Source organism: Neopsephotus bourkii, unplaced genomic scaffold (genome assembly GCF_033783945.1).
Source record: "Neopsephotus bourkii isolate Nb327-2 ecotype Australia unplaced genomic scaffold, CSIRO-AGI_Nbou_v1 NB_1768, whole genome shotgun sequence".
NCBI classification, from domain to species: domain Eukaryota; kingdom Metazoa; phylum Chordata; class Aves; order Psittaciformes; family Psittacidae; genus Neopsephotus; species Neopsephotus bourkii.
The window spans coordinates 5,989,361-6,003,392 of record NW_026902242.1 but is presented as its reverse complement, the minus strand read 5'-3'; the positions used below and the strand labels follow the sequence as shown (position 1 = coordinate 6,003,392).

Sequence of the window (14,032 nt, the reverse complement as noted above, 5' to 3'; positions counted from 1 at the left end):
CTTCCTGCAAGTCAAGTGAATATAGTCATCATTATTAAACAGTTGTAAAAGCGCTTTCTTGCACTAAAACTAGGTAGTTTTGTAACTGCCTCTTCACTTCCAAGCAAAGCAAAATCTGAGGGTTTTTTCTGCATCCAGTTGATTTATGGAATCCGTGTTACAAACTAACCTGTCCACTTCATCACGAGCGACAATATCTCCTTTCTTTAAGGCTTTAATAGCAAACATCTCATTTGTGTTTTTGTACTCTGCCAGCAGCACCTAAAACAGAAGATAAGGGATTCATTTATGAGCTATACCCAGTTTTTGATAAAGCCTTGACATTTGTTATCACCTTTTGACATTTACCTTTCCAAAATGTCCTCTGCCCAGTACAGCACAACATCTGAAATCCTTCAGACTGAATTGAAATCGTTGTTGTGATCTATGTAAATGAAACACCAGTCAAAAATCTTCTAGTTTGTTAACTTTTACGGAAGAGTATCTAAATCAACAACAAAACCTCTTCATTATTACCTTCTGTCTTCAGGCTCTCGGGTGTTGGTGTATTTTATGTCTGAATGGGGAGCATCAGACCCACAGATTATTTCAGGCTGGAGTTTTGGGACAATGCTATTTCTGCCATTTTCAAAATCAAAAGTTGTTACTTCATCCTGTGAAGAAAAACAAGGGTGAAGCTTTAAAACTGATTGTGAAGGCAAATGAATGCAGAAATTTTACAGGAGGCCTGTGAAATTCTTAACACAAGATATATCTAAGCTAAAACAGTAAAGTTCAAGATGATACAGAGAAACAAAGTTTGAGTGATGAAACCTATTGCTCCGGTTATTCAGCTTTTTGTTAATAAAGCCATTTTTTCTCTGAACACTAATGATTTGGGGTTTTTGTTATTTCTGTGTAGGAACTAATGCCATGGAGAGTCAAGCACACCAACCACAGAAACAGTTTGCCACCAAGAGTAATTGGAGTGTTTTGCGGAGACAATTCTGTACGTGTAAGTTAAGGGAGCATATGCTGAAACATAAGGGGAGAAATCCATCATCAAGATGCCAATACTGCAACCTTGTTAAACTGTAGAGGCCAAAATACTTAGTTACTTGCCTGGGATGGCACATCAGGAGCCTTTATCTCAGAGGAAGACTCACATATTTCCCCAAGGGAAGATGCACGCGGTGGAGCAGGTGGAGGCTCAGGCTCAAGTTCAAAGTCCAACTTGGCTACAGCAGAGTCACTGGCAAGGGAATAAATAACTCCTCAGTGTACAGCAGCAATCATTTTACTGGTATGAAAACCAATTTAAACCTGTATGTTATGTAGATTCTTCCTAAAACAAATCTCTGCATGTAGATCTGTCTATAAAATGGATGAGCAAAATCAACACACTGAAAGGTCTGTAGTCTTGCAGAGTAAATAGATTTGACATCCACTAGCACATAAACATCTCACTGTTATTCTTAAAACGTACTTAAGAACAGTAGATATTCCCTACCTGGCTGGCAGTGTGAGCTCAGGAATGTTTGCATCAACCACTGGCCCGGTAGCAGGCACTGGTGCTTGAGGGCTGAAGGTGCCAGAGTGATTTACTGTAGGAATAGCTCTTCTCACCAGCCTTCCCCAAGTGGCAATGTTAATATTCATTTGAGGAGCTCTGAGAAATGTTTTGCCTATGGATATTGTGAAAAAAGAAAATAAGAGTGCAAGTCATTTCCTTACTTATTACCAAAAGCTCTAATTAAAAACATTAATTCATATTAATCAGTTTATGAAGAACAAACTGACAAACTGAATTTGTCATATTCCTTATAAATTCCTAATTATTCATTGTTAACTGTTAATGCATAACTAGGAATTCTAAACCAAAACATTTCTAAATGCAATGCCAGATCTTTGATTATCAACAACTTTCTTCACAGGTAAATATTAGATCTCTGCATAAAAGATCACAAATCCATATCATTTTTAAGCTTTACATGTTTATATGAAACAATCACCTTGCTGTTTTGAAAAGATTTTCTTCTGCCTCTGGAGTTTTGGTCTTCTTTCAATAACAGGATTAAAAAACGTAACCTGCAGTTCAAATAATGGGTGTTAGAGTTCAAGTTTCAGGACAAAATCCATTCTTTAAAGTTTAAGAACAACATCTTAAAATCTTCTGAAATGTAATACTTACACTGCACAATATATGATATAACATATTGTTATATAGTAAGTACGCTCACATGCTCAAAGGAAACACCTACCTCTGCAAACAGAGTACCCTGGGGTTCAAGATACAGACACATGCCATGCCGTTGGTTATCCAGGAAATCTTCCAACCTCAGGAACTTGACTGCACACAAAGATCTCCAGTCACGCCAATAAACAGAGATTTCCAATTCACGTGACTACGACAGGAAACATACACACAGGAAATTACTTACTGGCGATTGTTCTGCAAGAGGTACCTCTGTGCTACTGTAAGATCTAGCAACTCGAGGACTGAGATGCAGAGCTGTTACTTCGAAGGAGTTTCACTTTTGGAGAAGTACCATACAAATTCTGTGACATGGCTTTACCAAAACATCCAAACTACCTGATACTGGAATTTACTGATAAATAATGAGAAACTGCTGATCCTTATAAGAATTTAAGCTTATCCAACACAGCCTAAAAACATACTACGGCAGTTTAGAGGCAGAAAACGTAATGTTTCTGGAACGTCAACCCAGCATAACAGCTTAACCTCTGGGAGCTCATTCTGTTCAGGATGCGGACACTCGCACATCTCAAATTTGAACATAACGCAGCAACAGGAAAAGAAAACAGGCAACATACTGAAATTAATCTAAGAACTGACCATGGCTGTAGTGAATTAAGAACACATTTTTACCCTGTCTAGTTCCAGTGTAAATTTCTGATCCCAGGACTGATTGGAAATAGGCTTCCAGCTAGTCTGACCAACCACAGTGTTATCCAGCTTCAGTACAGCACAGACTTCATCTGTAAGTAAGTAAAGCACATAAACTCAGCTTAAATCTTTAAGAAGATTTTCCACGAACAAAAAATCTTCAGTAAAGTTCCCTTTAAAAAATGTAATCTCATATTTAACTGGTTCTTGCGGACATAATAGTGTAGTTGTGCTTTTGTTCATTTTCTTCTTAAACAGATGAAGAAACAGCTAAGTTTAAAGCTTCAAATCAATGCAGCATTTTACATTACAGAACAGAGCATGCACATTGAAACGTAAATGCATGAAAATAAGAGAAGGGAGAGTATACTGAACTGGACAAGTCATCATTTTTCAGAAGGTTTCTGCTACTCCCACTTTTAATTTTACTGGTTCTGCCAATGAAAGACGTTCTGGCTTCATTTGGACTCCAACCCGGTAGCGTAATCGAGGTGGCTTTGGATCGGCCAGGGACGTTTTCCAAGATATCCTGGCAGCCCATCAGCCTCACTTCCAGGGTACCTAGAACAAGACAGACCGATCTATCAGAGAGTTCTGTTACTGAGTAAACGAAGTGAATGATTAATGTTGATTTATGGCAATAGCTCACATTCTGATCCCCACAGGCTACAACAGAAGTATCAGATGTAATTAAAAAGACAGATCTGAGACAAATATACTGAAAATAAGCACTAGAAGACAAATATGTGGGACTCAACCTCCTAGAAGGAGCTGCAGTTCACCAAAATGACACTAAGTAAGTTTTTGTTGTGTCTCAGAAGTATCTTTGTTTCCTTCATCAAAGATATGCCCTGGGTTCAAGCTATAGGCACTGTCACTTCTTAAGACAAATCTTGTTTCTTATTGAAATGATGGATCTTGCAGATGGGACAGTAACAATTTTCCATGAGCTTTATATAACCAATTAATAATATTGGATACATTGCTGCAGTAATTAAAATTAACACATTAACTATTGAAACACATTGACTATGTATTTGTTTCAGATGCATTCAGAAATCACATTTGTCTGCTGCCTGCTAAAGTCAAATTAGAGTTAGTGCATGATCTAAAAGCACTGAATTGTTCCAACTTCACTGAATCTGGGTTTATAAAAGATGAGAAAAGACACTATGAAGAGTTTTCTACATCTTTACCCAAGTGAGCTTTAGAGGCTGCTGTTCTAATTTAAGAGAGTTGCCTCCAGCAGCACATAGAAATGGTAGGCTTACCTCATCCTGTACAAGATAGTATCTCTAAAACTATGACACCACTGCCACCAACAAAATTAACTATTAAAGTGGTGAAATCAGCCAGTTCATAATCATGCTGTCACCAGAAATTCAGGTCCCCAATACAGTGTTTTGACAGCACATGTACTTTTAAAGTTTCACAGCTAAGTACTCTTTTTTAACAGTAACTTAAGTCAGACTTGACCTACAAATGGTCTGGCCACATTACAGCCCAAAGAACAGACATCAAGAAACCAATTAGAGAAGAAATCCCATCCTACAGGGAGCTAACAGTTGTAAGTGACCTCTAAGTATTAAGTTATGAGGACAAAGAGATGCCGTTGGCTCCCCAAACAGGATAAAAGAATACTTTATTCCCAACCTCTGTTTAGGGGGTGAAATAAATAAACACATAAATAAAAAGCAGAGAGGCTATAGTCTTATATAAGGACAGAAAGATCTGTTGATGCACTTTAAAATGACATAGCACTGATCTATTTTTCACAAAGTTAGAGGCAAAACACAAAGACACTGTTCACTTATATCCAGTTCAATACAAAAAGCTCTTTGTGTAGCCATTATGAAAGTGAAACTATGAAGAACACTTCACAAACTTGTAACTCTGTTCTGATAACTCCATTACAAACTGTTCATGTGCATCAGTAAATTACATTTAAAGAGGAATTAATCTGTCACTCCAATGCATCTGACCCATGATTATATATTATGCTTTTTAATCTTTACTGCATGTCTCATTGAGCCAAAATGGAGGACAAGAAGACTCGCTCCATTTTCTTGTTATTGCAGAAGAGTTCCTCTTTTTGTTTTGAACTATAACCCCACAGTACTTCACAACTAGATTCTGGTTTCAGTTATACATGTATAAGGAGAGTAACATTTGAATTGCTGATTGTTTCTTTAATAAACTTACTCCATTAATAGTTATATGTAAAATGTTTTAGGAAACAAAACACCAAACCTATCTGTACTCGGAATTCTTACACAACCACTTACTACATAAATTTAGTAAAGTCACCTATTCCCAAGTAGTCAGAAGTATTTGTTTTTTCTCCAAGAACACTGTGAGGCAAATGCTGAAGAACTCTGTGAGAGCATGGTTTATCTCTTGTAACAGTTTACATCCTCTGAAGAGCAATTCCAGGTGAACACAAACTATGAGAAGTTCTTAAGTCTCATATATAACGTACTGTTCCCTCACAGTAAGCTAAGTCAAAACCAAAAATAATCCACATTTAATTGCAAGGCAAACAATTCACAGCACTGAATAGAGGCTTCAGTAGTTCCATGCATTCTTCTTAGGATCCTCCTCTTTGGTTTAGGAATAGAACACATGTTTTGGTAGCACTAATGTCACCTTCTAGAAAGCCACTGTGGTCCAGTGGGTAAAATAAGGACTGGGCAAAAAGCTGGATGCCTATCTCCAGCTCTGCCACTGACCTGTTATATGATCAGGGCGAGTCACTTAACCCTTCTGCAACTCAGTTACCCCTTTTGTAAAATGGGGATAATTTTACCCACCATTTAATATTCTTGATAATAAAAGATGAAAGGCATTAGGTAAACGCTAGTAGTACCATTCCATAATGACCTAACTTCACTTTTTCAATAGCGTTATAAAAAGGCCAACAAATCAGTCAAAGAAAATTATCTGCATTGTTTAGGCACACAGACACTTGGAAATTCTGAATGCCCTTGTCTAGCAAAAGGACAACAATGAAATATGTCCAGAAAGAAACAAAGTTGGCATTAAAGCCTTGTTCTAAACCATTGCATAAAGTCGGAAAAAAAGGTTCCATAAATCTTACCTGTTAAAGCTGCTGGTTTGGACAGCGTACTATACTGGTTCTGAGTAGATATTACACTTTGACGAGGACTTAACGTGGGTGAAGAGACCAATGACAGCTCCTCTATAATAATACTGCTTTTGGGATGGTTTTTAGGAAGTTCATTCAATCTCTGTTCCAGTGAATACTTCAAGAGGTCCAGCTTCTGGCTTGATTCATTAAATCTTGCTTGAGCCTTCTTAGAACAAGAAAAAATAATCAAATATTTCATATCTTTTTTTGCCTTGAAAGAGCATTTAAAATAAAGTATCAGAAATTGTAATGACGTAAATTACTTCTGAAAGTGCCTTTCTGTCAGTGACCTTCCCAGATCCAAGTAACTTCATCACATTCTTTGCACCTTCTGCTACAGCATACTCTATCCTAAAGTGATGCCGTAATTCTTCCATTCGGAGTTCAAGAGGGCTTATCACAGGTTTTGCTGCAAAGAGATACAAGCAATCTTCATTATGAAGACCATACCCAGGTTTAATTGCTTTAATAGTAACTCTTCCCCCATATAAATAGAGGGCAGAAAACAAGAAAAAAGGGGAAAAAGAAGCAAGATGCTGATTTGATATTAAAAAAAAAAGCTTAAAGTGTTTCATAAAAGCAACAGTGAGCTTTTAAGCATCTGCATTTGAAGGAAGAAATAACTAATTAGGGCCTCAATCCAATAACCAGGTGCTACTCCTTGAAGAGCTGTGATTGCTAATGGATGTGAGAGAAGAACCCATCTTGAGTAAAGGGAAAAAAGCCATCACTCAGCTGGCAAGAAGGAGGTTTTGAGACTTCCACATTTCTGAACCATGCTCTGAGGATTAATCTTTCAACTACTCTGCAGCTAAGTAGATCCCTGATTGCTTTCTGATAATCCTTGAAATCCCAGGGAATCTGGCTTCTGCCAGCACAGAGAATGTAAGAAGTCCCATATGCTGCCTTCCCTGGTGGTTTGGGTTAACCATTGCAATGTCCACTCCTTACACTGTTTAGAACAAAACTAGAAAGTTTCCTGGATATATTATTTTTCTGTTTAAAGCTTTAAGAGCAGTAGCAATACAAAATGACATCTGAAAGTCCTTCTAGCTAGAACACATTTCTTCTTCTTTTGAACTTACAATGTATGTAATTCATAGGCTAATATGGGGTACTAAAAAATGCCAGAAGTGTCCTAAAAGTGTAAAATCAGCAAAAATTAACCCGTCTCACACTCTCACACACACACACACACACACACACACACACACACACACAAGCTTTTCACTATCCTGCATATATCCAGGACCTGATTACCAGCTTCATCGTACAACTTCAATACTAAGAAATGCACACAAATAAAGTTCAAGATTGGAGATGGGCTGATATTCCCACAACTTTATACTCCATGCATGCTATAGCTTGGGAGTAATTTTTATTTCTTAATTTTATTTAAAGACTTCCAAAGAAATGCAAGTTTAAAACTATTTCTGAAATGCACCATGAATATTTCAAGACATTTTTTAACAACAGTTTTTTTTCTTTCAAGTAGTTTACTACTCAGTCTAGCCTAAATACCCATAAAGACAGCCAAAATTCACCTCCATCTGTGCTCTCATTACTAATAAGGTCAATCTATTTAAGTATAACAAGCAGGCTTTGAACCTGCGTCAGATTTTGGTTTTTAGGATAGTGAAAAGATTATATGCTTTAAAGGAAATTACTAGTTATTGTTAAGATAAAAGAAAGCACGCATGAAGGGAGAAAGCAGGGCCATAAAGCAAAAATGGACTGCATAAGGTATGAAAAGGATAATGAAGAGAGATTGTATGTCTCTTCATTAAGCTTGAGGTAATTTGCTTCAAGTGAGATGTATCTGGCATCCTAGCACACACAGTTGTTTGCCCGGTCTCCAGTTATTTTTGGGTCATGTAAGCTCTGTCCAAAATTACCACTAGAAATTTATGGTAACACTGTTTGTACATGGGTACACATCTATGTGGCATCCTGAAGTTAATGATTCATATTTCATTTCTACTCGCTCACCATTATCAAAAGCCAATTCATTGGTCTGCACTGCCTGAAGAATCTGCATCCTTATAACTTCTATTTTTGTCTTGCTGTCCTGGAGCATCTGCTGAGCTGTGGCAAGAAGTTTTCGATCCTATTAAAATGAACAAACAAGTTGAAATGATAAACTCTTCATGGAACAAAACACATTGAAAGCTTCAAAACTGACAGGCTTTAGTAACATGAACTAAATGTATGCAGTTCATTTGGTATAGCAGGCTGATACCACTAACCACATTAGGGTATTACTGGAAATTAAGTTAGGACAGAGTTAGTTATGGTTGATTAAAGACTATAAGCTACTCCCATGGAAACTATCTCTTTAAAGCTGAATACAGGACTCATGATCTAGCAACATTACATGCGTAGATTAATGTTTTGTGAGCTGATACTAAAGAAGCGATATTACATGCAAAATACCTTCACCTTATGAAGAAGGACTCAAATTTACTGTATGACAAGAGCTCAGTTCTAACAGACAAAACTGCTCAACTAAATACATATAAAAATTACTGTACTAATTCACTTGAGCTGATACTCAATTTTGAAATTAGACACAGGAAGTTAGCTTACATAGCACATTCTGAATAAGTCTGCTATATGTTTTCCTGAACAAATCAAAGCTGAAGATTGTTTTGCATTAAGAAATACATAATACGCAAGGGTTGCTTCCTCAGCTATCTCAAAAACATAACAGTGGAGTACTTTTCATCTAAATGAGGCTAACTAATTTAGAAGAGAACCTTTCTGAAGATGAACTTTCAAACTAGCTGATAATACCATTTTCTATCTTCCAGCCACTGGAGAACTGACTTACAATGGCTTATCAAATGGTTCCTGGCTGTAGAACTGTGCATGTGCTTCTATGGCTGCTGCATGGTGCTCTCTCTGTTCTGGGAATTACCAGCTAACTTAAAAGTGATCTGACTTGCAGTAAGAACAAAAATAGGGGTATAAGAAAATGTAAGGCAGTCTATTTGTGATGTCTGTGAAGTAATAATCAATCACAGTAATTAACAGTAGTCAGTGAAGATGAGCATCACACTTGTTATAGCCCAAAGGATAGCCTGGTTAACTCATTCTGTAGCCACTCTACAACCTCATTAATAAGGTACTTTCTCATGGACATGGTTTTACTTAGATTTTTAATTTTATGTAATGAAATTATGATTTATTTAAGAAGTTAAATTCAATTCTTCCCCTTTCCACAACCACGGCAAAGAACTGCAGCGTAGCACAAATACCCAGAGCTAGAAATACTAGCATTACCAAGAATACTGTGAGAAAAATCAGTATGCTGAGAAAAAAAAATACATCTACCTTCAGAGCTCCTCTGTGACCTTGCATCTAATATAGATTACAAGCAACTGCAGAATCCTGTATTAAACCTTACCCATGCATCATTTCGTGATACATACATATACATATATATATGCTGTGTTTCTTGGTCTGTATCTTCACTTTTATCTTATTTTTGATCTCACTCATCTTGATTGTCCCTCATATCCTCTTACTGGAATGGATTTGCTTGCTCAGGCGCAATATCAGCCCTTCAATGCGTAGAATGAAGGCAATTCAGGATTATAGAGATATCCTTATGTTTTCAAGAGACATCCTTATGTTTTCAAGAGACAGAAAATCCCATCCTGAGAACCAAATGGATGTGCTATGCTCAGCAGATCTTTTAGTGCTGGAGGCTGTATACAAAGCACTTCAAGGCATCTCCTGAGCATAGAAGGCCTGACAGTGCCTGAGAAACTGATCTGCAAAGCTGTCGTGGGATCTTAGAGAATCCACACAAGTCCAAGCAAAGACGATCAGTATCTCAGAAACGCTTCAGTCCAAATAGGTTGAGCTGAATGTTACTGAAGCAAGTACAGAGGGAAAACCTTCCCATGAGATGACAGGTTTATTACTATTAACAGACTGCTTTCTCATTTTTAGGAAACAAATGACCTCCCTCCATCAAATAATACAACCAGTTTGAAAGCAGATCATACAGTACACTTGAATAAAGGTCCTGACAGAGTTTAACATGTTTAAAAAGGTCCTGTGACTACTTCTTAAAGAACTCTGGATTACCAGGGTTGCATTCACCTGGGAATTTCCTGCCCCTTTTGCCCACCTCATCCAGACACTTGAGTTGCTTTAAGCTCTTATTTTAAAACATAATCACCATGCTCAAGCCTACAGGTTAAACCTGCCAAATTAACTCACTGCTGAGTATTAAGAACATGAGAGAATGAATACGCACCATTTCCATCCTGTTTGTTGAAGCAGCTGGCAATGCTTTTTGTGTTTTCCAGCTTGCTCTTCCCAGCCCAGTTATACACCCAGGCTGGTAGGCTGATTTAAGCACTTACCAATTGCAAATACAAGATTCAATCATCAGTTTTAATTACATGCCTCAATCTTAAAGCAAACCAGAATTTACCCTTTTTACTTAGTCTGATCAAAGCCTGCCTCCAGTGTCTACTATTACAGCCTGAGTGTTTAGTTAAGCTTTTTCAGGCTGCTATAAGGTTACTTACTGAGGGTTTATTAGGAACATAACTCATGTATGTCTTTTGATCCAGTTGGGTCAGCTAGTTATTATTTTTAAGTGTACCTGATGGTAAGTACATGGCCCCAGAGGTTGTAGACTCCAGGGTTTCCAAGAGCTAAGGGACTGTGGTGCATGGACAGCATTCCCAGGCCCTTAGTCATAAGGTGCACTCCAGATACTGTTTCCATCTGCCCCAGGCTAGTAGGGTACAGGTCACTTTCAGATAAGGCTACCAGTGTACCAGCTGGTTCCACAGAGCTGCTGCTGGGACAGAATGAGCTTGATGACACCTATGGTCCCATCTAACCTCATTTTCTCATAGTCTAACCTTATTTTTCTGGGAGTGAGCAACATCCACTATAATTTTTCCAAAGTCTAAGTCATACAATAGGCAGATACACAGTGATCTGACTCTCCAACACTCCTTATCAGAAAGTGACTCAAACACACTAGGTTTCTCCAACACTTACTTGTTAAATTCATAGGTGTCTACTCTTCAAGTCAAACCCTTCTTCCCACTGACCTAGATAGGTGTTGGCTCCCCCAGTCAAGAACTTAAAGCATTTCAGTTTTACTTACTACTCTCTGGACACAGAAACAACTAACCAAGCTATTACACAGTGTTAGATCTCAACCTGTGTTTCCCCTTAGCTTGGAAATTCATCTCCTTAATGATTTAGTAAAAGTAAGTGGAAAGAACAGGTAATGTGTAACTAATGAAGGATGAAGGAGCAGTTAAGTAGAGGATCCCCTTTTTTCTATTTGAGAACCATGACTCCCTTACACTCATGAAATATATGTCGGGGAGGTGATGGGTTTCTGGGTTGGTTTGGTCCTGTTTGTTGTTTTGGGGGTTATTAGCAGGTAGTTCCCCCCCCCCCTCCACCCCCCAATTTGAAAGGTTGGGCTTGTCTTTCAGTTGAGTTAAGGGACTTGGACTCTGCTGAATGTTACCACATAATTTGGACTATGAAATGAATAAAACCCATTTAGGGGTTAACAAACACTTCTCCCTGCCTCCTTGGAGAGCTTCTGGTGCTATTGAGAAAGAAAGCAAGTGAGCATGTGTTTAAAATTCAGATCTAGAAATAAGAGTACTTTTATTTTTAATCTCTTGATGCTACCAGATGCCACCTCTAGAATATCACACTTCTGTAAAAAGTAGTATACTGTATATATATACATATATACATACATACACATAAGTGTATCTTATGTGCACGTATAGTAATGCAGATTACAGCAACTTTATCAGAATACTGTATGCATCTTACTAAAACAGATACTTGGTGTAACTCCTTTTACTGCCAACTACAACTCAATGACCATCTCAGAAGCACACTGGCAATTCTGTGTAATAATTCTGTGTAACTATCATGCATGTTACAGCTTTTAACTAAGGGGGGGTTTGTTTGTTTGGGGTTTTTGTTCAGTGGAGCTGGGAAAAAGCATCAGGTACCAGTCAGTGGCATGGCAAGCTTTGCTGCTCAGTGAATCGCATCTGATGAAAGATTACTAGATGTACTAAATTTAGTAAGCCGGATTTGTTATTTAGGTTGAACTGCATGTGGACAAATTGATCAAACAATCACTTGAGTGGGTATCAAACCACCACAAAAAAAGGGATAGGAATTTGCACCAGGTTTGACATAGCCATTTAACAACAAATATACCCCAAACCCAAAGTACTGAAATTGCATACTGTTCATACACTGCACATTCACACCACAGCAATATGAAAATCCACAGGCATTTTATGGTCTTTAAATTCCAAAGCCTTACCTTTGAAGAGCCATTTGAGTACATCTGTATCATATTTTCTGCTCCCTGTTTTACCTTCAGTTCTATATCCAATTGCTTCTTTAAGGCCATCAATCTGTTGTTAGTAGAAAAACGAGGATCGCTATTTGGAGTATCAGGAGTCCTGGGACAATCTGGGAATGAAAGATAAAATGCAATGTGTGCAGGAAAAAGGAAAGCAAAAAGAATAATAAAACCAACCCACCCCCAAACCCCACCCTAAGCTCTGTTCTATGAAGTTATAGATTAATCAAAGCTAGAACATCATACTAAAGTATTAAGACTGACCCTCCTGTCCAGAGCTACTTTGCAGCAGCACTGCAAATGCGCCTTAACATGAAAAGCCTCCTGAAAGCCTGGTGACTCCTACACATGTCCTAATTCACATGAATCACTTCCGGGAGTGCTACAATAGGCAGGTTTGCAGTGAGGTCTATTTTCGTTTCAAAGGAGATTTCTTTCCTCTGGAATGTCTCGAGTCAATTAGAAGTGCAGTTTCCCACTGAGCTTTCTTATGCTCCTGATTTCAAATCCAAGTGTTTTAAACCCAAACTTGGACTATGATATCCAGTGCTAATGAGCATGCTCTAAATACAGGTATTGAGTAGATCTGTGAACACTGCACTGTTCGTGTCAAAATTAGAACTAGATAAAAAGGGCCTTTTTCTTAGTCATAAAGCTGAAGGATACTTTGGAATCATAACAGAATCCTGGCATAGTTGGATATATAGGCAGACAGGTTATTGAACTACTGTGATCTGCAGGAAGGATAAAGATTTTGCTTTTGACATTACTGTGTTTAGATCTCCATCTTGCTGCATTAATTTAATGGCATGCAAGTTAGTTTTATCTATCACGTTATACAGCAAACTCCTCTTTTCCAACCTCCTCCAGAAAAGTCTGTTCATCACTGGGTCACATTTTAACTTCTGCAACATGAACTGTCAGTGAACTGAAAGTAAATGGCCACTGGACTATTTCCTAGAACTTCACTATTTCCCAATACAATTGTGCTTTTAGCTATCTTCCCTAACAGTAACAGTCTCAATGGCTTCTCTTCCAAAATTTTTGTAAAAAAAGGAAAAATTACATCCACTCTAACACTTTTTTTTGCTGTTGATTTCTTCCACTCCAACAACTGAGAGAATACCCTTTTTTATGGGGAGATGACATCAGTTGTCTCCTGGAAGACAATATTTACCTGATTCCAATGGTACAGGCTTTTTTCCGATTGTAATTAATCTTCCTTGACTTAACACTAGGGTGGATTATGGATCAAGTTTCTGAAATCCTCAATTCTTAGAAAACACAGACATTGCACTAGTAACTTGCAATGGGGAGATGCCTGCCATTCCACACTGGTTCTCTAGAAGCTTCTGGCAACTAATTCTTTGAGATTTAATACATTTTACTTTCAAGTTTGCTGTGTAATTTCCTCCTAAACTGCAAACTTTGCTGAGACTGCATTCAGATTTCATCAAAGGAGAAGTTTTTACTTCCTCTGCTGCTAATTCACTCTTCACTTTAAGCCACTTCAAGACTCTTACTGCATACTCACTACTGAAAAGTAGCACAGAAAATACCACATTTAAAAGAAATGTATAAAACAATTCTGGGTTATTCCTCATCTGTTTTGTCG

General features: G+C 37.8%; 1 protein-coding gene across 1 annotated transcript in view; it reads right to left on the bottom strand.

Moving 5' to 3' along the window:
• The window catches only part of PKN2 (protein kinase N2), a 50,181-nt gene that overhangs the window by 6,999 nt on the left and 29,150 nt on the right, over window positions 1–14,032 (bottom strand). The window contains exons 3-15 of the mRNA XM_061379166.1: window positions 12,376–12,527; window positions 8,025–8,142; window positions 6,299–6,444; window positions 5,985–6,198; window positions 3,263–3,448; window positions 2,870–2,979; window positions 2,241–2,384; window positions 1,992–2,067; window positions 1,490–1,664; window positions 1,102–1,231; window positions 517–653; window positions 349–424; window positions 170–261 (exon numbers count right to left, since the gene is read on the bottom strand). Of these exons, the coding sequence (XP_061235150.1) occupies window positions 170–261; window positions 349–424; window positions 517–653; window positions 1,102–1,231; window positions 1,490–1,664; window positions 1,992–2,067; window positions 2,241–2,384; window positions 2,870–2,979; window positions 3,263–3,448; window positions 5,985–6,198; window positions 6,299–6,444; window positions 8,025–8,142; window positions 12,376–12,527 (1,756 nt within the window). The remainder of the gene's footprint in view (window positions 1–169; window positions 262–348; window positions 425–516; window positions 654–1,101; window positions 1,232–1,489; window positions 1,665–1,991; window positions 2,068–2,240; window positions 2,385–2,869; window positions 2,980–3,262; window positions 3,449–5,984; window positions 6,199–6,298; window positions 6,445–8,024; window positions 8,143–12,375; window positions 12,528–14,032) is intronic.